Here is a 23,375-nt window from a genome sequence, read left to right on the forward strand (position 1 = left end):
AGATGAACTTTGCAAAAAAAAAAAAAGGGGGGGAGGGGAGGGGGGATTTAATGAAGCCTTATAATGAGTCAAGGGGGTTGGATACCTTATGTTCAAACAAGAATCAGCATGAGAAGATCCTTTGAGATATGAGATGAAGTGTGACTAGAAGAAATACTAGTGACGTGCACGTCTCTTAACACATGAAACTATGAACTTAGCTCGTGCATGCAACATGTTTATGGAGGCAGCCTCCAGGTCACTCACAGGTTATCTGCCAGCATTCTCATCTCACACAGGGGTTCATCCTAAAATGGATCTTGGCACTTTCAGAATGGAATGGAGCTGCTCTGCTGACTTCTGTCACTTTGACTGCCTGGGGGCAGCAGAAAGTAGTTGGAATAGGCGTTCAAGTGGGAAATGTTTTGGTTGGGGTGAAGGACTGTGGAAGAGTCCTCACGGGACTGCAGTGTGTCACATGGAGATTTTCACTGCCCACACATCTTTGGTTGCAGCTTTCCTTCTGATGTTGCAAGTTATTTGGATCTAAATTCCGAAGGAAAAGTTAGCTTCGGAGATTGTATATTGAGGCTCTAATATAGCACTTGACAGGGATGAGTACAGCCTGCAAAATTAGGCTTTGGCATTCCTGGGATACAGCCAACGGACTTTGCACTTTGTTGGAGGGAGTTACATATTTGGGGTACCTTAACCCTGTTCTGGAAATGAAGGAGGGTGGTTGACAGGACCTGGTTTGCAGTGTAAACTAAAGGAAAATTTGAGTGTGATAGAATAGAAAAACCGAACCAACACCTTGTCCCCGGTACACACACACACACACACACACACACACACACAACAAGTTTATAGGTCCTTATAAGTATATAAGGGTCTGAGACTGGCAGTTGTCTATTTCTGTTGCCTTTGCTGCCGCTGAGTTGCCAAGTATTAGATTCCAGGGGTTACGTGAGCAGTCTAGTGTTTGCATAGGCATTGCTCAAAGCCACTGCATGGCAGGTATTTGAAGAGCAGCCAGCAAAGTCACACTAGGAAGAAGCATCGAGAAGGTCTGCGGGGCACTGTGTACAAAAAGACCTGCTGCCCCACAGGCACAAGAACCACACTCGGTGTTTAAAACAGTGCAGAACTGTATGTGGAGTAAATGGAATCGAAGTCCTGGCTGCTTTTCTTCCCAGTCCACTGCCACCCAGAGTAGGCAGCGCCAAGGATTCGTTGTTATGCTCTCTGCCCCGGATGACCTTTGTTCGGCCATTAAGCTGTGCCAGGATGTTTGAAGCATCTGTATTTTGGCTGTTGGACAGCGAAGCGAGAACAGGTGCGTCCCCTTCTGTAAGGGAGCCGCGGCCGCTAGAGGGCGCAGAGCTGCCGCCGGACAGACCCGGCGGAGGGGCGGGAGTGTGGGGGGAAGAACGGTTAAATTAAATTCGCCGCGAACGAGATCTAGTCTCGGGAATTAAAGGATCAGAGCGGGCCCGATGACGGATGCGGGGGGGGCGGGGCCGTGAAGATACGGAGATAAAGAAATTCGGGGGGGGGACTTTGTCCAGTTTACCTTCCCACAGCTGCTCTTTCCTCCCCAGTCAGCATAAAGCGTATAAGCCATTGTGGCTGGAGGTGAGCTGGAAGCCGGGCACCTGTTTCCTCAGTTTCCCCCTCAGCTCCTGGGGCTTCCTTGCTCCAGTCCTTTCCCTGCGTGTGAGGCACAAGACCCGGTGACCTTGAGGGCTAGGTTTTAGGGAGGCTCTGAGGACCTGCGAGCCCCTCTCTTCGCCTCCCGCAGGTGCAGACGGTCCCCGCGCGCACCCGCGGGCGCGGCCCTGGGCCTGCCCCGAGCAGCCGCGGAGGCCCCTGCGGAGCCGGGCGGAGGCAGGGCGCCCGCACATCCTCTCTGCCCGGCTCGGAGGAAAGCCTCTCTTGCGGGCCGGAGAACCACGTCCCTTCCTGCCGCTCCCCCACACACACTTCGGAAGCGCAGTGGCTCCGGGACAACGCGGCTCCCCTCTTCCTCCTCCAGGCAGGTCGCCCCGCTTAGGCCAAGGACGCGGTACCCCCAAACTCGGAGCCAGAGCCCAGGCCGACCACGGTGTCAGGCGTGCAGGTGGCTCCTGGACGTCGGAGGATCCCCAGACCTCCCTCCCCTCCACGTCTTCCTTCCCAACCCAAGCGGGCGGAGCGGGAAGGGCATGGCCCCCGTGTGGCAGTTCGGGACCCTTCCCATTTCCCCTGGCCCGGCCGCCTGTGGGGGCACCGACACTTACCCAACCCCACCCTGCGTTCTGCCGGGGCGGAGACCTGGAGGTCCTGCCGTCGGAGCGCTGGAGCCCTCCCCCAACCCCCCGCCCGCGGTGGGTCACCCGCACGCCCCGCCCGGGGAGACCGCGACCTCTCCGCCCCCTTCGGACGCCCCGCCCCTCCGTCCCCGTCGGTCCCCACCCCGCCCGAGCGACACGCGCGCACAGACTCTGGCTAGAGCCGCCCTTGGTGTCCGTGGCCCGGCTCCCGCGTCCGCCCCAGCTGCGGAACCGCCTCAGCACCTGTCGGTTGGTGTGTCCCCGAGCCGGCGCCCCTGACTCCGTCGGGGCCAGGAGGGGGACCATGGTTTTCTTGCGCAGGTCGCCTGCGACCGACTTGCTTCGGTTTTTCTTCCTGGGGCTGAGTACCCTCGGTGAGTGCCACCTGGGACCGGGGGGTGCGAGGGGGGGTTGGACTTGAGATGGGAAATGGGATGAATCCAGCCCCCGAGGGAGGTGGTTTGGGGCACTGGTGAGGAACTGGATGGAAGGGGACTCCCGCCTCTGACTCTCGTCCTCCTCCCCTACACTCCCAGCCACCTCTCCACACCCAGGGAGGGTATCACTGGCTGGCGTTGACTTCTGTTTCTGCAGATCCCCGACAGCTACCACTGTGGGTGTGGGGCGTGTGTACCAGGGGAGAGGGGCAGGGCATCTGGCTGGGTAGACCTCTACAGTGACTGAGGTGTGGGAACATTCCTCATGCGCACTCCCCACCTCCACCCAGAAGAGCCGGATGAGCTGAGCTACTAGATGAGACACCGGCTAAAGAGCTTAAGGACTTAACTCCAGCCCCCCTCATCTCCCCTACCCCACACACAAGCTGATGTGCAAGAACCCCCAGGAACTCCCTGGATCCCAGACTTAATGAACGCACTTCACCATCAATTCCCCAGCCCAGATCCTCTCTCTGTCCCCTCCTGCTTCCTGCCCTGGGAATAAAGGGAGGTGCCCCAAAAGCATGACCGTGAGGTCACTTGGGACACAGGAAATGGGGGAGGGGTCTGAATGCCTAGAGGAGCAGAATTGTGACCCCCCCCCAATGATGTCCACCACCCCTATTGGTTCCCAGAGGCAAAGGGACAAAGGAAATAGTGAGGAGGTTCCTCAAAGAGAGAGGAAGGGTGCCTCCTTGGAGCAAGTGCCTAAGGAGTGTTGAAGGCTTCCAGAGCTCCCAGGAGCTGGGGGTGGCCCATTCCTACAAATGGAGAGAAAAGGATCCAGCAGGAACTAAGCCCCTTATATGCTTGTTTCACTTCCTCCAAGGCTTTCTTGCCATCTCTTTTTTAGGATCCCAAATAGGGCGAAGGTCAACTTTAACTCCTCATTTCTCTCAGATTGGAAGTCCCCAGATGCAGAGAGCTGTAGAGTGAAATTCAGTCACAGTGATGGGGACCGAGATGGGGAACACTTAACTCTCACCCGTGCCCCCTTCAGCTCTGTCTGTTGCCTGTAAGGGTGTGGGGGCATGAAGTTTTAGGGTCCCCAGACAAAGCGGGCTCAAGAGTGGCCCACCTGCCACACCAAAGCCCAAACATCTTTCTCCCCCATTAGGCTTGGTGGGCCTGCTCCAGGATCCCTTACCTTCTTGGGTCCCTTCTCCCAAGGTCAACCTCAGCGCGCCTTTCCCTTCTGTGTTTCCCCTATCTCCTTTGCTAGGCATTTGGGAAGCAAGGGAAGGAGACAAGTCCAAGCTCGTTGCTTGGGCCCCATCTACATCTCTCCTGTAACCTCTTCTTTTTCTATCCTTACTCCGGATCCCAGTTTTTACACCGCCAGCCCAGGGTCAGCGTCCCTACCGGGCCGCTCCAGAAGGTTGCTGACCTCTCCCCGGCCACTCTAGAGTTAAATGGCACTCGGGCCGGCGGTGCTTCGAGCAGGCACCCGCTCTGCTGGGCTAGGCTGCACTGGGCTCTCCCGGAGGCCCGTCTGTTCCTCGCTCCGCGGCTCTGCGCTGCTGCCCTTGGAGCGTGAGAAGCAGGCGGGGGGAGTTTCTCAGAGAAAGGGAGACTAAAAATAGTAGCCCCGGGAGCGGGCCCATTTTTGTGCGCCTTAGGCCCTTGCCTGCTCCCTCACTCTGGTCTCGGGGTGGGCCAGAAGGGTCCCTTTCTTGGGATGCCCCTGCGTCCTTCACGCAGACCCAACTACTCGGTTGCCCTCTCCCCACGGCACCATGGGCCCTGCGAGCGCAAGGGGCTTCTGCTGCAGCGGGCACCCAGGCCTGAGGGCCGGGAGGCCTAGGGCCCCCTGCAGCCATTGGTTTCTGACTGGGGCGCAGGACAGGGAGCGTGTGCCCACACCTCAGTGTGTCCATCACTATCTCTAAACCACCCCTACCTTTTGCAAAGCGATAGAATAAATGCAGGACGTGGGGGAGGTGGTCAGGGGCGCCTGTGGCGAAGAAGCTCGTGCCTCTCCCGGGACCCAGGCGGGGTTCCCCACGGGAACCGTTTGTGGCCTCCCGAGAGTGTGCTCCAGAAAGGCCAGGGAAGATCCGGCCCCGCCCGCAGGCCTGGTGTCCCAGGCCTCTGGAGAAGGGTGAGCGGGGCCGGGTCCCCAGGGGGGTCGGTCTCCTTGAGGCAGAGATTGTTTTCGCCTCTAGAATCTCCGGTCTAGCTGCGCCCCCCGTCATTGTCTTCTGGCTTATCACCGGGCACAAGTTTNGGACCCGCCAGGAAATGGATAAAGGGGATGCTGCGAAGGCCAAGGAATAGGGCCGGGGCTTCTGTAAAGACGCGCAGCCGGAAAGCCGTGGGGGTGGCGCGCATCCTGGCCGGATCTGCGCCGGGGCCCTTAGAGGCCTTCAGCCCGGCTTCTGGAGGACGGAAAGCCCGGCCTGCGTGCGGCCTCTGTCCGCCAGAGTGCTGAGGCCAAGGACTACCGTGGCCAGCATCCTAACGCCTGGCCAGGTACAAGCCCAAGGTTATCCGCCCCCACCCCACCCCACCCCCAAGGGCTTAGGATTTGGCAGCTCCATGGCCTCTCTGAAGGGCAAAACGTGAATGTTTCTGGACGCCATCGTGCAAGCATAGGTTCGATTGTCCTCTCCTTGACACCCACGCCCCAGTCCACCTCCTGAACGCCAAGAGCTCGCAGACATAAGATTTGTACTTGATTATCAGAGGACCTTCACTCGTGTTCCCACTCTGCCAAGATTTCCTGCGACTTCACAGGACCCATCCAGATCGCCTGGACCCAAAAAGGGGCCCCTTTCTGGGTTCTCAACTCTCCGCTTTCCTGGGGAAACCCCTGGGTTGGGATTGAGCCAGGGGTCCAGGGAGCACCGCTGTCAGTGGGCCGGGTGGAGGGCTAGATCAGTAGGAGCACCTGGGTTAATCGGTAACCAGGAGGGCTTCCAACACTCTCTGCCCATGGGGTTGAAAAGCTTTCGTAGCTCATGCCTCTCGCTCTTCTCCCCAGCATCCCCCTCGCTGGCCCAGCTGAAACTTCACGTGCCCCCTGGCCTGACCGTGCTGAAGGCGGTAGAGGGAGCGGAAGTAGTGCTCCCAATGTGGTACACCCTGCAAGGGAAGGCGCCTTGGGTCCAGCCCCAGTCGTGGGAGTTGCTCACCGTGATGTGGTTCTTGGAACAAGAAGGGAAGGATATGAACCAGGTGAGGCAGGAAAGCATCTCAGCCAGAGGCTGGCTATACCCTGTGGGGTGGCCAGGAAATGGGCCACAGGGAAGGAGTTTCAGGAAAAGGTAAGGTCCCTCCCAGGCTCAGGTTTTGTTCTGAGCTTGGAGACTGCCCCAAGGAATTTGCTTGTCTCCAAATTTCCCTAGAAATCCAGCTCAGGAAACACAGGAAAGTGAAAAGGTGGTTTGCTTTGTTTTGGGGGAAGGCCAATGAGGACTGGGGTTTGAGGAGGAGGGAAGGGTTAAGGCTAGTACCATACAACTTTAAAAAGCTGAGCATCTTCCTATTTTCACCTTCTCTCTGCTTTGGACACTGTCACAAGCCACTTCTCTTCCCACATGATTATCTGTCCCACTTCCCACTGTCCCTTTATACATTCCTTTGAGAGACAAGGGGCAGTTTCCTGCCCACCCCCTCCACCTCCTGATTCAGACTTACCCTAGAGGAAGATTTACCCAGAAGCCAATGAAACTTCATTTTCAGAGCTCCTTATTTGCATGGGCTCCTCCCAAGGGAAAGTACGTTCTGGAAGCCATTTGATAAATAGGGGGTATGTGTGACAGAAATTGAGATTACAGGGGTAGATGTAAGTTTTGCAGGGCTGAACTTATACACAGGGAAGGGGGGACGTCTTCAAGAAAAGGAAGATTTTTGAAAAGATATTTAAAAAATCCTGGATCTGTCCCCACATTCTAAGTTTCTTTCATAAATAGCCCCTCTTTACATTATCCCTCACCCACTATACTGACAGAGAGGACCCAGGGGCAGTGAGGGTGGCTAGGGAGTACGGGTGGATGGGGAGCAGGTACAGGTTAGAGGGGGTGAGTACAGGGGAGGAGCACTTGGAGACCGCCAGTGTGGGGGAGGGGATTAGCTGAGCCTGCGGGCACAGTGCATACATGTAATAACCAGGAGGCGTTGTGCCCCACACCAGGTGCTGGCCTACATCAGCGGGACCACGACAGGCAAACCTAGGCTATCCCTGGTCTACTCCATGCCCTCCCACAATGTGTCACTGCGGCTGCAGGGCCTGCGGGAGACAGACTCTGGGTCCTACCGCTGCTCTGTGAATGTGCAGGACCATCAAAGCAAAAACAGGAGTGACAGCAGCAAAACTTTAGAACTCCGTGTGCTGGGTAAGTGAGAAGCACACACTTTGCAATAGCTCCCCAGCCCCCAGGGAGGCCAGGCCGGTCTCTCTCCCAAAAGGCTGTGTGTGAAGGTTGGAGGGGGGCCAATGGAGTGACAGAAGAGGGAGGCGGAGAGTTGTGGGGGGTGGCGGTGGGGGTCTATTGGTTCCTTGAGTTTGAATTTTTAACCTGTCTCCCTGTCAACCTGTCAGGTTGAATTTAACCTGAATTTTAACTCCAGTTCCTCCAGCTCCTCCATCCTGCCGTCTCCTGGGCGGACTCCGTGAGGGGACCAACGTGACCTTGAGCTGCCAGTCCCCAAGGAGTAAGCCAGCTGCCCAATACCANAGAACGGTGGAAAAAGACGGCCCACCAAGTGCCTGCACCGTGTTGGGGGGCTTACATGTGCTGTGTACTTATGTTACTGAAGAGGGTCTGAAGCCAGATGACCTGCATTTGAATTCCAGCCCTGCCACTGTCTAGTTGTGTGATGTTGTGCTCCCATGTCCTCGTTTGTTTATTTAAAAAAAAAAAAATGTTTAAAAAAATGTTAATGTTTATTTTTGAGAGATAGAGAGAGACAGAGTGTGATCTGGGGAAGGGGCAGAGAGAGACACAGAATCTGACGCAGGCTCCAGGCTCTGAGCTGTTAGCACAGAGCCCGATGCGGGACTCAAATTCATAAGCCATAAGATCACGACCTGAGCTAAAGTCGGATGCTTAACCGACTGAGCCACCCAGGTGCCCCTCCATTTTCTCATTTGTAAAACGGGGATCTCACAGCTCTGATTTGAACACACTAGCTACAAAAGATGTTTGGGGACAATTGGGACATTTTCAATATGGATAATTAGATATTATTAGATATTAGATCATTTTTTTTGAGAACTATTAATTTATGGGGTATGGCAATGGTATTGTAGTTATGTGGTCAGGGTCCTTATTTTTTAGAGATTCATGCTGAAGTACTTATTTTTAAATGTCTCACAAAAACTTGGTGGGGCACCTGCGTGGCTCAGTTGGTTTAGCATCTTACTTCAGCTCAGGTCATGATCTCATGGTTTGTGAGTTCGACCCTCACGTCTTCGGACTCTGTGCTGACAGCTCAGAGCCTGGAGCCTGCTTGGGATTCTCTGTCACCTTCTCTCTCTGTCCCAACCCTCTCAAGCTCTGTCTCTGTCTCTCAAAAAAAAAAAAAAAATTAAAAATTTTTAAAAACATTTCACAAAAAGAGAGAAAAATGAAATAAGTATAGCAAAATGTTAGCAATTGTTGATCTAAGTAGTAGGTATATGGATTTTCAATTTGCCCCTTTTTCTACTTTTCATTTGACCAATTTTATAATAAAAGTTATTTTTTTAGGTCACTTTTTTTTTTTATTTTATAGAAGAGGAGGAGGGGCAGAGGGAGAGAGAGAATCTTAAGCAGGCTCTACCCTGAGCAGGCTCAGGACCCTGGGATCAAGACCTGAGCCAAAAGCAAGAGTCAGACACACACCAACTGAGCCACCCAGCTGTCCCCAAAGTTATTATTTTTTTTTAACCAGGACTTGTCTCATAGGTTTGTTGTGATATTTTCATAAGTTCGCACACATAAGGGACTTATCTCTGGTGTAGAGTAAGCAACCAATAAACCTTAACTGTTATAATGATTATTTCATATAATTCTTTCAGTGCCATCAAGGTCATATTACCCCATTTTACAGATGGAGAAATTGTGCCCCAGGGAGAGGAAGTAACTTGTTTAAAGTCACATGGGAGCTCAGGTTTTCTGATTCCTAGCCTAATGTTTTCTTTTTCACCACACCGCCAATCTGGAACAGAAACAAAACTGGTATTTGGGTTTCTCTGGGCATCAATTCCTCCTTAAATCTTTTTAGATTATCAGCTGGGAACACTGAGCAGTAGAAATGGAGAGGGGCATAGAGCTAGCCCCAGCTCTGTGCCTGGGGGCAGAGGGAGCTCAGCACACTGGAGGTCACAACTTTTCCCCCCACGAGGGAACAGACTGATGAGTCTCCCAGAGAGTCAAAGAGGACATTCTGGAAGGGGCAGAATTTTTCCAGTGGGAAAGAAGGTCCCTGGACTGATGGCCCAATTGTGTCCACAGATGACATCCGGGGGTCTTTAACCCTCACAAACCTTTCCAGTTCCATGTCCGGAGTCTATATCTGCAGGGCCCACAACGAGGTGGGCAGTGCCCAGTGCAATGTGACCTTGGAAGTGATCACAGGTCAGTGAGGGGTAAGTGTAGTTAAGGAGAAGATTGGACACCGGTGGGGGTGGGCTTGCAAGAGGAGAGGAGGCCTGTCAGCTCGTTCTGGTCAAATGTTTGCCCAAATGTTTGGTCACTGGCTGGCTGACCATTTCCTGCTGACAGTCATCCCTCTTCTTAACATGGAAAAAGAGGAAAGCTGTTAACGGTGGCAGTGGGTAGTGGGGTTGGAGGGCCGTGGGGAACGGCTGGGGGTCTCCCTCTGACACCAAGGCTTCCCCAGAGCCGGGGCCTGCGGTGGTTGCTGGAGCTGTTGTAGGCACTCTGGTTGGATTAGGACTGCTGGCTGGGCTGGTCCTCCTGTACCATCGCAGGAGCAAGGCCCTAGAGGAGCCGGCCAATGACATCAAGTAAGTGTCTTCTGTCCCAATGGGGTTCCCCTAGCTTCCCTCCGATGGGAGTGCAGGCAGCTGTCATCTAAGGGGAAGGTGGGCAGTGACTGAAACGTCATTCCAGTGGGGGGATTTTAAGGGAGAGTACAGTGAACTGGTATGTGAGGGAGGAGTAAGATGGAGCAGGTGGAAATACTCCCCTCTCCCCGGCACACACCACCCCCCCCTCCCCACTTCAGCTTCTGAGCTCTTATTATTTCTTTGATGACTAGGGAGGACGCTGTTGCTCCCCGGACCCTGCCCTGGCCCAAGGGCTCAGACACAATCTCCAAGAACGGGACCCTTTCGTCTGTCACCTCAGCACGAGCCCTCCGGCAGCCCCAAGGTCCTCCCAGGCCTGGTGCACTGACCCCCACACCCAGCCTCTCCAGCCAGGTCCTGCCCTCACCCAGGCTGCCCAGGACAGATGAGGCCCGCCCTCAGCCAACATCTCCCAGCCCTGGTGGGGTCTCTTCCTCTGCTCTGAACCGCATGGGCGCTGTCCCCGTAATCGTGCCCGCCCAGAGTCAGGCTGGGTCTCTGGTGTGATGGCCCAGCGCTTGTTAGCTAAGCCATCTCGTTTCTCTCCTCCCTCTAGTGGCCATCCCCTAGCACAGGGGCCTGGGTGTCGGGAGACCACCTTCCAGACCTCCAGTCCTCTGCCTCCACCTTTCTTTACTATGGGAAAACTGAGTCTCAGTTAAGACCCAAACTTTCAGGAGGTAGAAGAAGGGGAAGTGGACCGCACATTAGGAAGAGCGTCCCCCCCCTTGCCCAGTCCTCCCGGGGCACTAGTGAATGCTGCTGGGGCTGGCTACCTGCCTGCTGGGGCCCTGGCGGGGACTGCCAGTCAGGGAGTCCTCCGGGCCCCTTCGATCTGTACTCCCCCATCTAACATCACCCTTTCCTCCCGAGCCAGCTCCCTGCATTCAGATAACCTGTCCTGCTGGCTTGGCTGGGTTTTGTTGGGGCAGGGGATAGGGGAGGTATTTTTTAAACTAACTTGAAATGTCTGTTTTTGTTTTTATTTTTGCCACTTTTAATAAAGATGCACTGTGTTTGTATAGAAAGCGAGAGTCAAATTGCCTTTGCAAACCCAGGAACGCTTCTCCACGCAGCTGCCCACATCAATTCTTCTAAAGGGTCTTTAAAAGGGTCACTTGCTATCAGGTGGCATGGGGAAGGTCCCAGAAGCCTGAGGATCAGTAAGGGGATGAAATTTGGTGCCCTGTCTGCTAGGGCATGAGTTCTCACGGCTTGGGGTGTGGGTGCTCTTAATCTCCTGCTTCCTCTTAAGGGCTGGGGAAGAGCCACCTGACTTGTGCCTCCCTCTCCCAGACCACGGAGTCCTTAGCAAACACATCCTCTTGCCGATCAGACAGTGACGCCCTTGTAGGGCGGGGGAAAGCTGGAGACATGGTGCAGAAGCAGGTGCCCCAATTGTGCCACACCCTTTCCTAACAAGAGTGGGATCTCCTCCAAGACTCAGTTTCTTTGCCCCCCTCTGGCAGTGGGGAGGTGGCTCTGGTTTTCCAAGGAGACTTCTACCTCTCTGCAAGTGGTGACGCAGGTGCCAAAGAAGGGATCTCAGAAAAAAGAAGGGCTTTGAAGGAATAAGAGTCTCTGAAGGGGTCAGAAAGGGTCTTCTGTTCTCCCCGGGGCTCATGCTTGGGGTGAAGCCCCAAAGTGGTGATGTCATTTGCCAACTCAGGTTATCAGAATGCCCCCCTCTTCTTCCAGGGACACGCTTTGCTTACAGAGAGCTCCGGGTCCGATCCCTTCCCCTTGGGGTGCCCACCCAAGCCCAGCCCTTGACCCAGAGCCTGACAGTTTCAGAAGTTGGGGGGTAGAGTACAGAGAAAGGGAGCAGGGTTAGAATGATTCCAGTATTGGGCCCGGACGAGGGAGGAGCATTTCCTTACCTGAGGGCACCGGCCTCTCCCCTTGTTTGCTCTGAGATAGCCAGTCTCGCTCCTGCCCAGCGCGAGTAGGCTGCCCTGTGGGTGCAGCCTTTCCTCCCCCCAGACCCAGACGCCCAGACCGACCCATAGACGGCTGGACTGCAGGATTCGGCCATGGCCCGGCTTTCTGGGCTGTTCCTATGTGGGGCCCTGCTGGGCTTCGCTTGCCTGGGTGAGGCTTGCCTGGGTGAGGAGGCGGCTGGGAGGGCCCGCGGTCCGGTCGGAGCTGTCCCCCCACCCCCACCTCCCGAGGCCTGGCCTCCAGGCTCCTGGGGCCTTCTCGGTTCCGCGGGGCTGGCTGGGGGGTCTTGGCGCCGCAGAGGCGAGGCCAGGAGAGGGCTTCCAAGGCCGGGTGGGCGAGGGACACAGGCGCGCTAGCCTGCAGGCAAGTTGGGCCTCCTGGGAGGGCTTAACCACCACCCGACCATTGTTTTTCTTTCCCTAACAAACACACCCGCATACCTGGCCCAGTCTCGGTCCTTTTACCCACAAAAAACCGGCTGGGGTGTGTGCTCCTCCCTCCCGGAAACCTCAGGTTTCGAGAAGGGATGGATTGAGGGGAGGTAGGTGAGCTCTGCAGGAGGGAGGAAGCCCCCAGCCTTGGCCTTGGGAGTCGAGGGCTGGGCCAGACCCTCAGACCTCGGGGGTTTGCGGCCGGGCCTCCGCCCCACCCCAGCCGCGGACCTGGCGCCGTACGAGCGCTCCCCTCCCTCCGCCCGCCTCCCTCTGCGTCCCCCAGACCCCGGGACAGCCGTGGAGGTCAAGGTGCCGGCCGAGCCCCTGAGCACCCCCGTGGGCAAGACCGCCGAGCTGCCTTGCAGCTACAGCACGTCGGTGGGAGACAGCTTCGCCCTGGAGTGGAGCTTTGTGCCGCCGGGGAAGCCCCTCTCTTCGTCCCATCCGGTGAGTTGAAAGCAATTGCGCCCCAGCGGAGCGGAGCGGGGGCGCTCTGGCCTCTTGGTGGGGCTGGCTGGGAGGGGCCGGCACAGAGGGCCCACCCAGGATGGGGGGTGTGTGGTTAGAGAGGGTGTGTTCCGGGATCAGTATGCTCCGATGAAAACATGAGTGGACTCTTTCTAGAACTTCTTAGGGCCACAGCCTGCAGGACCCTGTTATCCCATATATGGCTCTGTGTATCCCAGCCTTCTGTCTCCTAGCTCCGACGACATGCAATTCCCCTGTTCTCGTGCAGTCCGCTTCTGTTAATACACCCATCGATGCTAACCTCTGGTGATTGTTAGTAGTATCAAGTGATGCCCCTTCTAGGAATATTTGCATTAATTCCCCCAACCCTCTCACCCCCATCAAGAGCCATGCTTAGCTGAAAGCAATAAATCTAGCTCAAGCAGCTCCTGGGAAGGGAAGTATTTGGGGACAGCTAAATACCTTGCTGGTTCTGGTCTCCAGAGCATCTGCTTCCCTGTCTGGTATAAAGGAGGGGCCTCTTTTTTTGTTTTTGTTAAGTTTATTTATTTATTTTGATGGTAGGGAGGGGTAGAGAGAGGAGGAGAAAGAATCCCAAGCGGGCTCCAGGCTGTCAGCACAAAGCTGGGCGCAGGGCTCAATCCCACCAACCTCAAGATCATGACCTGAGCTGAGATGGAGAATCAGAAACTCAGCTGACTGAGCCACCCAGGCACCCCTAAAGGAGGGCTTGCTTTGGAGAAAGGACTGTAGCGTTGACACCAGGCAGAAAAAGGCACAGATGTGCGTCTTTTGTTCCTCCCCAGATCCTGTACTTCACCAATGGCTATCTGTATCCAACTGGTTCTCAGGCAAAGAGGGCCAGCCTGCTTCAGAACCCCCCCACAGGAGGGGTAGCCACCCTGAAACTGACTGATGTCCACCCCTCGGATACTGGAACCTACCTCTGCCAAGTTAATAACCCGCCAGATTTCTACACAAATGGGTTGGGGCTAATCAACCTTACTGTGCTGGGTAAGGCCGGCTGGGGACCCACCAGCCACCCATGTACCATGAAAGATTGCACTGGCCCTGCTAAATTTTCTCCCTCCTCCCCCCCTCACCTCCCCATATCCTGATTTCCAGCCCAAGCACACAATTGCATTGGGGACCCCAAGGGAAAATGCCTCCTTCCCAAAGTCTTCTAATCTAGATGGTCATATTCCTGCCCCACCCTCCATGAAGAATGACTCCTCCCTCAGTCCCTAGATAAAAAAAGGTTCATGAGAGAGAAAGCCCTTCCCATACATAGGGATCTGAGTCATGGCCCCAACAACTCTTTGAGGGAATGTCTCACTTGTAGCCCAGGTTCTGTCTGTCCTTAGGTCAGTGGCAGAGAAGGAGAGCGGCCTTTAAAGGAAGAAGGGTCCCTATCACAAAGCAGCAACTTTGGGCTCAGAGTTTCCAGCTCCTGGATGAGCAAACAGAAACTTTTAAGGAGGCTGGGGACCCCTAGACGGAAAAGTGAAGGTTTAGAAGGTGTATAACAACGGCATTCAAATATCTGAAGAGTTGTCCTGTGGAAGAGAGATGTCTCATTTCTCTTTGTGGACCTAGAGGGCAGAAATTGGGACTAAATGGGTGGATGTTAGAGTAACACAGATTTTGGCTCAACATGAGGAAGAATTTTCTAACAATCAGAATTTCCAACAGTGGAAATCATTTCCTGGGGATGCAGTGGAATGTGAACTGAAGTGGACTACTATTTGGTAGGAGTGTGGGAGCAGGAATTCTGGCATTTCACGGGAGTGAGGCTAACGGATTGCTAAGGTACTTTCTGTGATTTTTGCAGTGCCCCCCAGTAGCCCCTTGTGCAGTAAGAGTGGTCAGACCTCGGTGGGGGGCTCTGCTGCACTGAAATGCAGTTCTTCCCAGGGAGCCCCCAGGCCAGTGTACAACTGGGTCCGCCTTGGATCTTCCCCTACGCCGTCTCCTGGCAGCATGGTGCAAGGTAAGGGCCCAGGACATCCAGAAAGAGGGGACGCAATACCCAGGCAAATCTGGTCTCTGGCCTGAATATACCCACACCGTGGGTATGAAACAAACTGCTATACCTTTCCCTGCCTCTTTCTTGATGTCCCCAATTGTTCCCTCCTGTCTGTCTTCCTGCAGTCTGTGGCTCTGTGGTCCTGGGAGCATTTCTTATGTTAAACATATTCCCAATATCTTGGAAGATATGAATGGAAGGCAGAGGGCACTCCATGATCCCCACTTTTGGGGATTTCTTAAGGGTCGTGAATCATTTCCAAACTTCCTAGAGAGCAAACTGAGGCAGAGTAGCATGGACTGGCTTGAATCACAGTCAGTTTCTTTGGAGGAACCATATAATTGGGTAAGAGCCTTGGCTTCTCCGCCTCCTCATGCTTGCTCCAGCATCCTGTCCCTTGCCCCAGCCCCAGCAAACCCCTTTATCAATCCAGAGACCCTTCCAGATCATCTGGTGTATACTCTGACTTCTAAAGGGAAAGTTAAGAAGCTTAGGAAGACATTCAGGTGAGCTGAGTCACCCCAGAGGCTATAGTTTCTAACAATCAAGATTTCCCCCTCTAACCAGGAACCTGATATCAGCTAGGAAGCATCCCTCTTCAATTCCTTGCTGTCTCCCGCTCCCCGGAAAAGGCAGCTGTGGGGGGTGGAAAGAATACAGAACTGGCAGTGGCTTTGGCACTTTCACTCTGGGTCACCTTAGACAATTACTTTACTTCTCTGAGCCAGTTTCCCCACTTTTAATAAATGAGGTTAGTCCCTTCTTGACAGGATTGTTGTAAGGATGTAGTGAAATATGCTTGCATCATAGTAGGTGCTCACCATGAGTTGAATGAATGATGGAATGCTTCCTCCTTACCCTCTAGATGAGGTGTCTGGCCAGCTCATTCTCACCAATCTCTCCCTGACCTATTCGGGCACCTACCGCTGTGTGGCCACCAACCAGATGGGCAGTGCATCCTGTGAGCTGACCCTCTCTGTGACTGGTAGGGGACACTGGGCAGAGGCCCAGCTGGCAGGCCTGGGTTGGAGAGGCTGCATGGAACTATCCGGGGAGGGGCCAAGGAAGGTCTGCTGCTCTTAGCTTCCTGTGTCTCTGTAGACCCATCCAAAGGCCGAGTGGCTGGGGCTCTGATTGGGGTGCTCCTGGGCGTGCTGTTGCTGTCAGTTGCTGCGTTCTGCCTGATAAGGTTCCAGAAAGACAGGAGGAAGAGGCCCAAGGAGACATATGGGGGCAGTGACATTCGGTGAGCCAGAGGGCTGGGGGAGGGTACGGAAAGGGAGAAAAGGGCTTGGATTAGGAGCGGGTGACTTCAGCCCTCAAACTCTGACATCTTTAGGGGTGTTTGGGAGTAAGGAGTGCTGTTCAGCTCTGGGATTTGGTGTGGGGGGGTAGAGCAGCAAGTGCATTTGTGTTGTGAGCAGTGTGCAGGGTGGGGGACTTGGCTCACGGCTTCCCTTACCCTCCTCATACTTCATAGAATGAATGAGAACGGTGAATGGTGGCATTCATACGCCTATAAAATCAGAGTTTTTAAGGCCTTTTCATGTACATCTACAGGATGTGGATGCCAGTTGGATTTGCCCTGAGCCCTCAGCTGAACTCAGTTCTCCTGTGTGGGGTAGTAAGGAAAAGAGTGGCAAAAGCTGCCTGTCAACTGCTTTATCTGGATCCAGAAATAGCTTTGGGTCCAGAATAAGGATCAGAGTGATATTTCTCAAAGTGTGGTCCTCAGATTACCTGGACAGAACATACCAGGAGCTTGTTAAACATTCAGATTCAGACTGCTTCCTATCCCTCCTGAAGCAGAATTTGGTGTGTGTGGGGGGAGGGTGGGGGGTGATGGGCCTGAAATCTTCATTTCAGCAGAAATCCCACTGATGATTCTCATGCACAGTAAAAATGTAAAGTCCTCAGATTAGAGGATGTGGGGGGGTGCCGCAGATCTCTGAGGGATGCCTCCAGCCTTCACTAAAAATGTGCTTATATCTACCAGGGAGGATGCCATTGCTCCTGGGATTTCTGAGCAAACTTCTATGAGACCCGATTCTAGCAAAGGGCTCCTGGAGAGACCCCCCTCTGCCAGCAGTGTGACTACCACCAAGTCCAAGCTCCCTATGGTTGTCTGATTTCTCCTCCTATCCTTGAGGGGTAATATCAAGAATTAAAGCCTTTGGGTACCATATCGCCTGCCTCTTCTTTCTGCCGGCACAACAAATGGCAGTTTTACCAGTAAGAGAAGGAATGGGCTGGGAGTCCTACAGGTGATGCCGTAGGTGGGAAGTTCGGCTCGGAGAGAGTAAGTTTTAACATAGGCCCTCTTCCCTCTCTTCCCCTTCTCACCTCCACTTTTTGGTTTGATCAAGTGAAATTTGCCCAAGCTTCAGGTGGTGGCCTTGTGCACCCAAACTCCCTCCCCTCTGGCACCCTCTGAATACTTGTACATTCCTCTTTATTGGTCACATTCCAACCCAGCACGGTCACATGCACACACGGAGATAAAAATCCTTCGGGCCACAACCCCAGGAGCCCGGGGGGGGCAGGGCTGGCAGGGGCGGGGGCGGGGCCGCGGCAGACTCCTCCTACCGAGCCTCCCAGGCGCTCGGCGTTTGCATAAACAAGGTGAGAGCTGGAGAGGCGACTCTCGGGGTGCGCTGAGGGGAGGGGAAGCAGATTACAGGCAGGCGTGGGGTTACAGGGTGCGAAATAGGTAATTCCCTTACGACCAGAGCAAGAGGCGTCCTACACCGTGGAAACCCTCTTTCCCTCTCTCCTCGCCCCAGAGCCAAAATTCTGGGGCTAGGCTGGGGCGCGAACAGCACAGAGACGCAGAGCGCCCCCTTAAGCTGCGCACAGAACGAAAGGACTTTTTTTTTTTTTAAGTGAGTACACTTGGGCGACGCTTAGGGCGCCCTCCGCAGTGCGCGCAGGGAAGTGCGCGGAGGCTGCGGAGGCAGAGCTGCATGCGGGGCGCGGGCAGAGGTGGGCGAGAAGCAAAAGAAGGAAGATGTGGGAGCGCGGGGCTTGGGGCTAGGGCGGGAAGGAAGGGCGAATGGGGACCATTCTAGACTGGAGGACTAACTAAAAGGGCACAGACTTAGCGACTCCTCGATGGAGCCTGCCTGGGAGTGGGAGTCTCTGGGGACGCAGGGAGAGCTCCTGAAGCTGGCAGGTTGGTGGGAAGGAGAGGATCACAAACACGGCAGGGAAGTCTCATCACTGCGAAGGGGACGCGCCATCCGTCTCTCCTGGCAACTGAGGACAGAGAAGGTCTGAGCACTTGCCCTCCCCGGTACTTCCTCTCCTTCTTCCTTCTCCCTTCCCGAACCAGGACAACAGGGCTGGGACGGCCAGGGGACCCCAGTCACCCAGAACCCCCAACCCGAGTCACTGAGCTGAAATAAGCCCGCGGCCAGTGCGTGTGTGCGCCGCAGTGTGTTTATAGCCTCAGGCCGGGTTTGTGCAGCCAAATAGGGGTGGCTGCGTATCTGTGTTCCAGGTGTGTCCCTGTCGCAGCCTCAGGCGTCCAGATGTGTCAGGAAGCCCTCAGGCTGGGAGGGGGTGAGGGCGGGCAGAGGGAAGGGTGGACGATTTGGTCCTTTTCTCCCACTCAGGCCTCCCACCCGCTTCGGAGGTGTATTCATTACCTTTGAAAATGCTCAGTTCTTCGGTCCAGGGCGGGGCAGAAGGGAGGGAGGAAAGAGAGAGACAGGTGAGCTCTCAGAACCCGCAGCACCCTCAGCCTCCTCCCAGCCACCCACCTCCCGTCTCGGGGGTTAGCCCCCCATCTTCGCTCCCCCTCCACCGCCTCTCCACCCGCAGCCCGCCCTTAGTCTGCGCCCCTTCGGAGGGGAGGGCGGGGCCGCTCACCGCAGGTGCCCGCCGCCCCCCGCCCGCCTCACCTGGTCTAGTCTCCGCTGGGGCCGCCGCCCGCGCCTCCCCGGGCGCCCCCAGCTCCGCCCGTTCCCCCGTGGCCCGGGCCCTTCCGGCCGCGCTCTCCGCTCTTTATCTTCTTCCTCGCCATGTGGCCCCGGAAACTCGCCTGGATTTTGGCAGCGGCCGCGTTGGCGCCGGGATCGTCCAGCGGGATGTCCAGAATGTCGTCGTCCGGCTTGGAGCACGCGCTCTCCTGGGGGCGGGGCAGGGGGGTACTTGTGGGGTGACTGGGCCGAGACTCCGCGAGGATGGGGTAGGAGTAGAGCCTTGCGGGGCTGAGTCCAGACAGACGCGCGAGTGGGAAGCGCAGAGGGGAGCTGCAGGCGCGAAGGGCTGAGTAAAGGCCGAGTACTGGTGTGTGCGTGTGTGTGTGTGTGTGTGTGTGTGTGTGTGTGTGTGTCTCCTGGGGAGCGACATGCAAAAAGGAAGGGTCGGGGCCAGGTGGCCACGGGTGTGTTCCCAGCTCCGGAAAGAGACGGGCATGGTGGGATGGGGTGCAAGACAGCCAGACAGCCCTGAGTGCGCGCAGGGTTCTTCACCTTCAGCAGGGCTGGAAAGCTGCAGAACTGATGGCTGGTGGGCTGGGAGGAGCAAAATAAACAACGGAAGGGACTCGTGGACGTGACTGTCCCTCCCCCTGTCCTCAGTGGGTGCCTCCGGCTCAGAAAGGCTCCTTGCAGAAGTCCAGGATTCCCTGGGACCAGGGTGTAGAAGTCAGGCCAGTCCCTCCCCTGAGTAAAATCACACCAGGGCTCGATGTTGGAATTCGGGTGAGAGTGGGGCTAGCCCCTGGTGTCAGCCTCCTTCTCCCTAGGGCTGGAGGCCCAGAGACTGCTTTGCCATGGACTCTTCCTTTTCTAATGTTCCCCAGGAGGTACTCAAACACAGAAGAGCGGAGTCTGGAAGCTCAGAAGGCTTCACAAAAAACGACAAAGGAGAGATGAGGAGGAGCAAGAAGCCCTTTGCCTTGTGTGCTCCAGAAGAAAGGGATTATGGCAATGGCTACCCATTAAGCACTCCCCTTGTTCCAGGCACAGTAACAGTGTTTTGCAGACATGATTTTATTTACTCCTGGCAAAGCTATGACGCACCTTTAATTGGTATCCTAGTTTATCCCGACTAAAAGTGATGATTTAAGTGTTTATAAACCTTACATGAGGTGATACAGATGGTTACTAATGTATCTAAGATTTAGACCCTTGTATGTCAGAGTCCAGAGTGTATTTTTAAACCCTATTCTGCAGGATAAGCAAAGGCAGTCAAGAAAATGAACAGAGCTCTATGCACTTACTACCTGCGTGGTTTGGGGCAAGTTCTCTAATGTCTTATATCAGCTCCTTCATCTGAAATCAGGATATAATCTCTACCTCTATGGGTTGTGAGGAAGAGTAAACCCCATGATACAAAGTTTCTGGCACAATTTAGTCACTCAGCAAATAGTACCTTTTAATTAATAAGTTGATGTGAAATCGTTGTTTTGTAGGCCAAAAGTGGTCATCTAAAAACAATTTCATATGGTTTGGCCTATAATGATCACATCTACCCTTATGCCGCAGGGTTCTGTCTCCCATAACCTGCCCTAGCTGACAGCAGAGAGAGTCAGGGAATTGATGGTGTTGATTTTAGATGTAAGGCTCTGGCATGGAGAGGGCCTCCATCCCTGGGCCCCTTTGTTGTTTAATATTACAGCATTAATGTGGGTTGGGATGCAGATGGTTACTACAGAGTTAAAAGGGCTTTTGATCGGACCCTCTGGCTTCTAGGAATTGTCCATTTTTTGTTTTTCCCCTCTCCCCTACGGACTTGTACTGTTTTAAAAATGGCTTCCGCTTATCATGCTTCACAATGCTGTTTTCATTTCCTGGGTTTCAGAGTTTTGCAATTTGTGCTCAAGATGCCCATGATTGATTTAAATGCAGTTAAAAGGAGTTATCAAGGAGCCAGTGCAGTTGCGGAGAGGACTGACACTCTTTTTGTCTTCTGCAGGTCTAGTGCGCTCTCTCTGCCATCTTAGTCTCCACCTGTCATCAGAAACAACTCTTCTGGGTTCCTTGATTCTTAGAGCTCAGGCCTCTCTTGGGGTATCGTTAGGGAACAGTGAAGCTTCTCCTCAATAGAGGACAGTGGCTAAAACGACAACAACAGCAACACGAACCCATTCCTGAGCCACCTATCCTTGGCCAGCAGCTGTGGAGGAAGAGGTACCTTCCCCCAATCATGCTAAGGCCAACCTGCTGTCTCTCCCCACCCCAGCTGGTTACAGAATATGGAAACCTGGAACAAGAGGAAAAGACACCCACCACACTGCTCCTCCCCCAATCAGCTTCCTCTCCCTCCAGCTGAATTCTTAGGGCAGAGCTACTAGAGAGAGTAAAAGGAATCCGGGAAGGGTCTTGGTTCCTGGGCTGGTGCCTTCTAAAGCCAAGATTTGATGGTGTGTGCCTGAGGGGTCCATAGACCTGGAGGTGAAAAGTGCAGTAGTGGCTAAAACAGAAGCTTCTGGCCCTAAGTGGGTATATCCCTTCACCCCTGAGGGTCTCAGTTTCTTCAGCCACAACCGGAATTTAGTCTAGATGCATAAATTCTTCTTTAGGTCCCAAATCCTAAAAGCTTTAAGAATTATCCCTGCCTAATGCTTATTATATGCCAGGCCCTGTGCTAAGTGCTCTGCACACATCACCTCACTTAATCACCATTTCAGAGGTCAATAACAGCCCCAGAGACATTTTGTAAGTTACCAGAGGCCAGAAGAACTACCACATTGTGATGGGATTCAGAAGCCTGGCTGTTAACAACTGCCTCAGGACAGGTAATTATTTCTGTGAGTTCAGCTAGACCTCTAAGTTCAACTAGACTAAGCAGAAGAAAGGAGTGGGAGCCAAACAAATGTCTTTGCCTTTTCATATTACATGAATGTAGGAAAGTCACATATATGTGACTATGTAAATCAGCAACTGGTGCATTTGAATCCATAGCTCTGCCTCTTAAAAAAAAAGAGTCAGGTTTTCTCCTCATTTCTATCTGAGCCTCCCTACCAAGGAGTAAGAAGGAAATAAGGCAGGACTAAGTGTTTCCCAAACCCCAGGTCAGACGGTCAGCAAGGAGAGCCCCAGAATGAAAGATGAAGAGGGTCATGCCTTGGGGTGCCTGGCTGGCTCGGTTGGTAGAGCGTGTGACTCTTGATTTTGAGGAGGTTGTGAGTTCAAGCCCCACTTGGGCGTAAGCTTACTTTAAAAAAAAAAAAAAAAAAAAAAGAGGGCCCTGCCTCCAGACCCCAGATGCACTCTGTTCTCTCCATGTCCCAGCTCCCTTTCAGCTCCAGTCCACCTCCACAGAATGAAGATGAGGTGGGAAGATGCTGAGTCCCAGCCCTGTCCCACCCTCTGCTCCTGTCACCTCTTCTCCCTTTTCTTGCCCTCTGCACAGTCTGACAGAGGTGCTGCCTCCTGCTTAGTCCTTTAGCTATGCCCATCTGGGACAGGGCCTTCCAGGGTTGTTGTGATGATTAATATAAGGCCAAGTACACGGTAAGCATTCACAAATTGACAAATATTATTGATATTACTAAATCATAATAACTATCACAGCGACTCGTCCCTGAGTTCTTTCTGCCTCTTGGTACCCAGACACAGGGAAGTCTCACCTCTTATAAATTGGGCTATTCTTTCCTTCCAAACCTCCCTTTTTTTTTCTTTTGTAAGTTGTAGGGTGGAGGGGGGGGCAGGCAAAATCATAACCTCTTGCATCATTAGCTGGGTTGACTGAATGACAGAAAACGCAAGGACTTTGGAGTAGTTTTTCTCCATAGGTAGGGGCTAAAAATAAATAATTAAAAATAAATAAACACGTTATATATATTCATATATATATGTGTATACATATATACATACATATATATATGTGTATATATATATACATATATATATATGATCACTGTATTCCTCTAGTGTGCAGGAAGCCAGGTCCTGTGCCAGGCACCTTCATACCCAAGTCACCTTAAGAGCAACCTACTTTGGCATTAGGCACTTGCCGCATCCAGGTCTCCGTGGGCGCTGACAAATTGCAGACACTTCCTTCCCTCGCCAGCAGGGCTCTCTCGCGGTCACTTCACCCAGCCCCTTCCAGGGCTAGGAGGCGTTGGGGGACGGGCCAACCCCTCCCCAGAACCACACTGACTAGGCGCTCTGCTGCCCATCATCATTACTGAGCTAACCGATATGAGCCGACTGTCCCACCCTGCTCTGTGCGGTGCACGAGGGTCATGGAGATCATCCTGTCTGCCCACCCACGGCGCTGGCAGTGGGATGGAGAATGCGGTGAGGGTAAAAGCCAGCCGGAAAGGAGACCGAAAGGAGTCCGCTACAGTTTACAGCGTCTCTCTGGGGGAAGTTCCTCTTCTTGTCTAACCTGCAGCTTCCCTGATGCAGATCCCTGCCGGGTTCCCAGTCCAACCTAGGCTGCCTGGCCGCTGGGCGCCCAGACGCCCCCGCGAGTTGGGGAGCATTCTTCCTAGGGCTTCCAAGTCAGGCGGGTGCCTTCCACCACCCACCACCCACGTCTCAGCAAGCACCCCTTATTGCTCTTGGGTCTTCTGCACCCTCAAATGCACTTCCATCCCTTACTCTCCCTCGGTTGGGGGGGGTGTTCTTGGGAGTCCCTTGCCCCAGATCAAGGTGAGTGCCAGTCCCCCCGGCCCTCTAACTTACGGTGCAGCAGTCCATGCTGGTGTTGGGGGTCCTTGGCTGGGGCACAGGCTGGCGCAGGGCAGGGGTGGGGTCTGGGTGGTGCTGGGTGGGGACTCTGGGGGCTTGGGGCGCCCGGTGA

The 23,375-nt window shown here is 54.2% G+C and overlaps 3 protein-coding genes and 1 long non-coding RNA gene across 4 annotated transcripts; 3 read left to right on the forward strand and 1 right to left on the reverse strand.

Annotated features, from left to right (window-relative positions):
* Nucleotides 1–2,434: 2,434 nt before the first annotated feature.
* On the forward strand, nt 2,435–10,774 carry ESAM (endothelial cell adhesion molecule). Its single transcript, XM_077756620.1, has 7 exons — nt 2,435–2,665; nt 5,712–5,905; nt 6,864–7,065; nt 7,301–7,435; nt 9,133–9,291; nt 9,557–9,683; nt 9,938–10,774. The coding sequence occupies exons 1-7, from the start codon at nt 2,596–2,598 to the stop codon at nt 10,251–10,253; spliced, it is 1,203 nt and encodes a 400-aa protein (XP_077612746.1). The 5' UTR covers nt 2,435–2,595; the 3' UTR covers nt 10,254–10,774.
* A 77-nt stretch (nt 10,775–10,851) lies between these two features.
* On the forward strand, nt 10,852–16,800 carry VSIG2 (V-set and immunoglobulin domain containing 2). Its single transcript, XM_077756621.1, has 7 exons — nt 10,852–11,837; nt 12,405–12,568; nt 13,396–13,603; nt 14,421–14,579; nt 15,481–15,600; nt 15,717–15,861; nt 16,612–16,800. Exons 1-7 carry the CDS (start codon nt 11,780–11,782, stop codon nt 16,742–16,744), a joined length of 987 nt encoding a protein of 328 aa, XP_077612747.1. The 5' UTR covers nt 10,852–11,779; the 3' UTR covers nt 16,745–16,800.
* Nucleotides 16,801–17,050: 250 nt separating this feature from the next.
* Nucleotides 17,051–23,369, reverse strand: NRGN (neurogranin). The gene is made up of 4 exons (XM_077756619.1): nt 23,258–23,369; nt 18,518–18,744; nt 18,263–18,280; nt 17,051–17,870 (listed from the first exon to the last, which is right to left on the reverse strand). Exons 1-2 carry the CDS (start codon nt 23,270–23,272, stop codon nt 18,523–18,525), a joined length of 237 nt encoding a protein of 78 aa, XP_077612745.1. The 5' UTR covers nt 23,273–23,369; the 3' UTR covers nt 17,051–17,870; nt 18,263–18,280; nt 18,518–18,522.
* LOC144225415 (uncharacterized) lies at nt 17,822–19,506 on the forward strand. The gene is made up of 3 exons (XR_013333292.1): nt 17,822–17,907; nt 18,230–18,327; nt 19,423–19,506. It is a non-coding gene; the product is annotated as an uncharacterized LOC144225415 (long non-coding RNA).
* Nucleotides 23,370–23,375: the final 6 nt, after the last annotated feature.

Source organism: Crocuta crocuta, unplaced genomic scaffold, assembly GCF_008692635.1.
Source record: "Crocuta crocuta isolate KB4526 unplaced genomic scaffold, BGI_CrCroc_1.0 scaffold172, whole genome shotgun sequence".
NCBI lineage: Eukaryota > Metazoa > Chordata > Mammalia > Carnivora > Hyaenidae > Crocuta > Crocuta crocuta.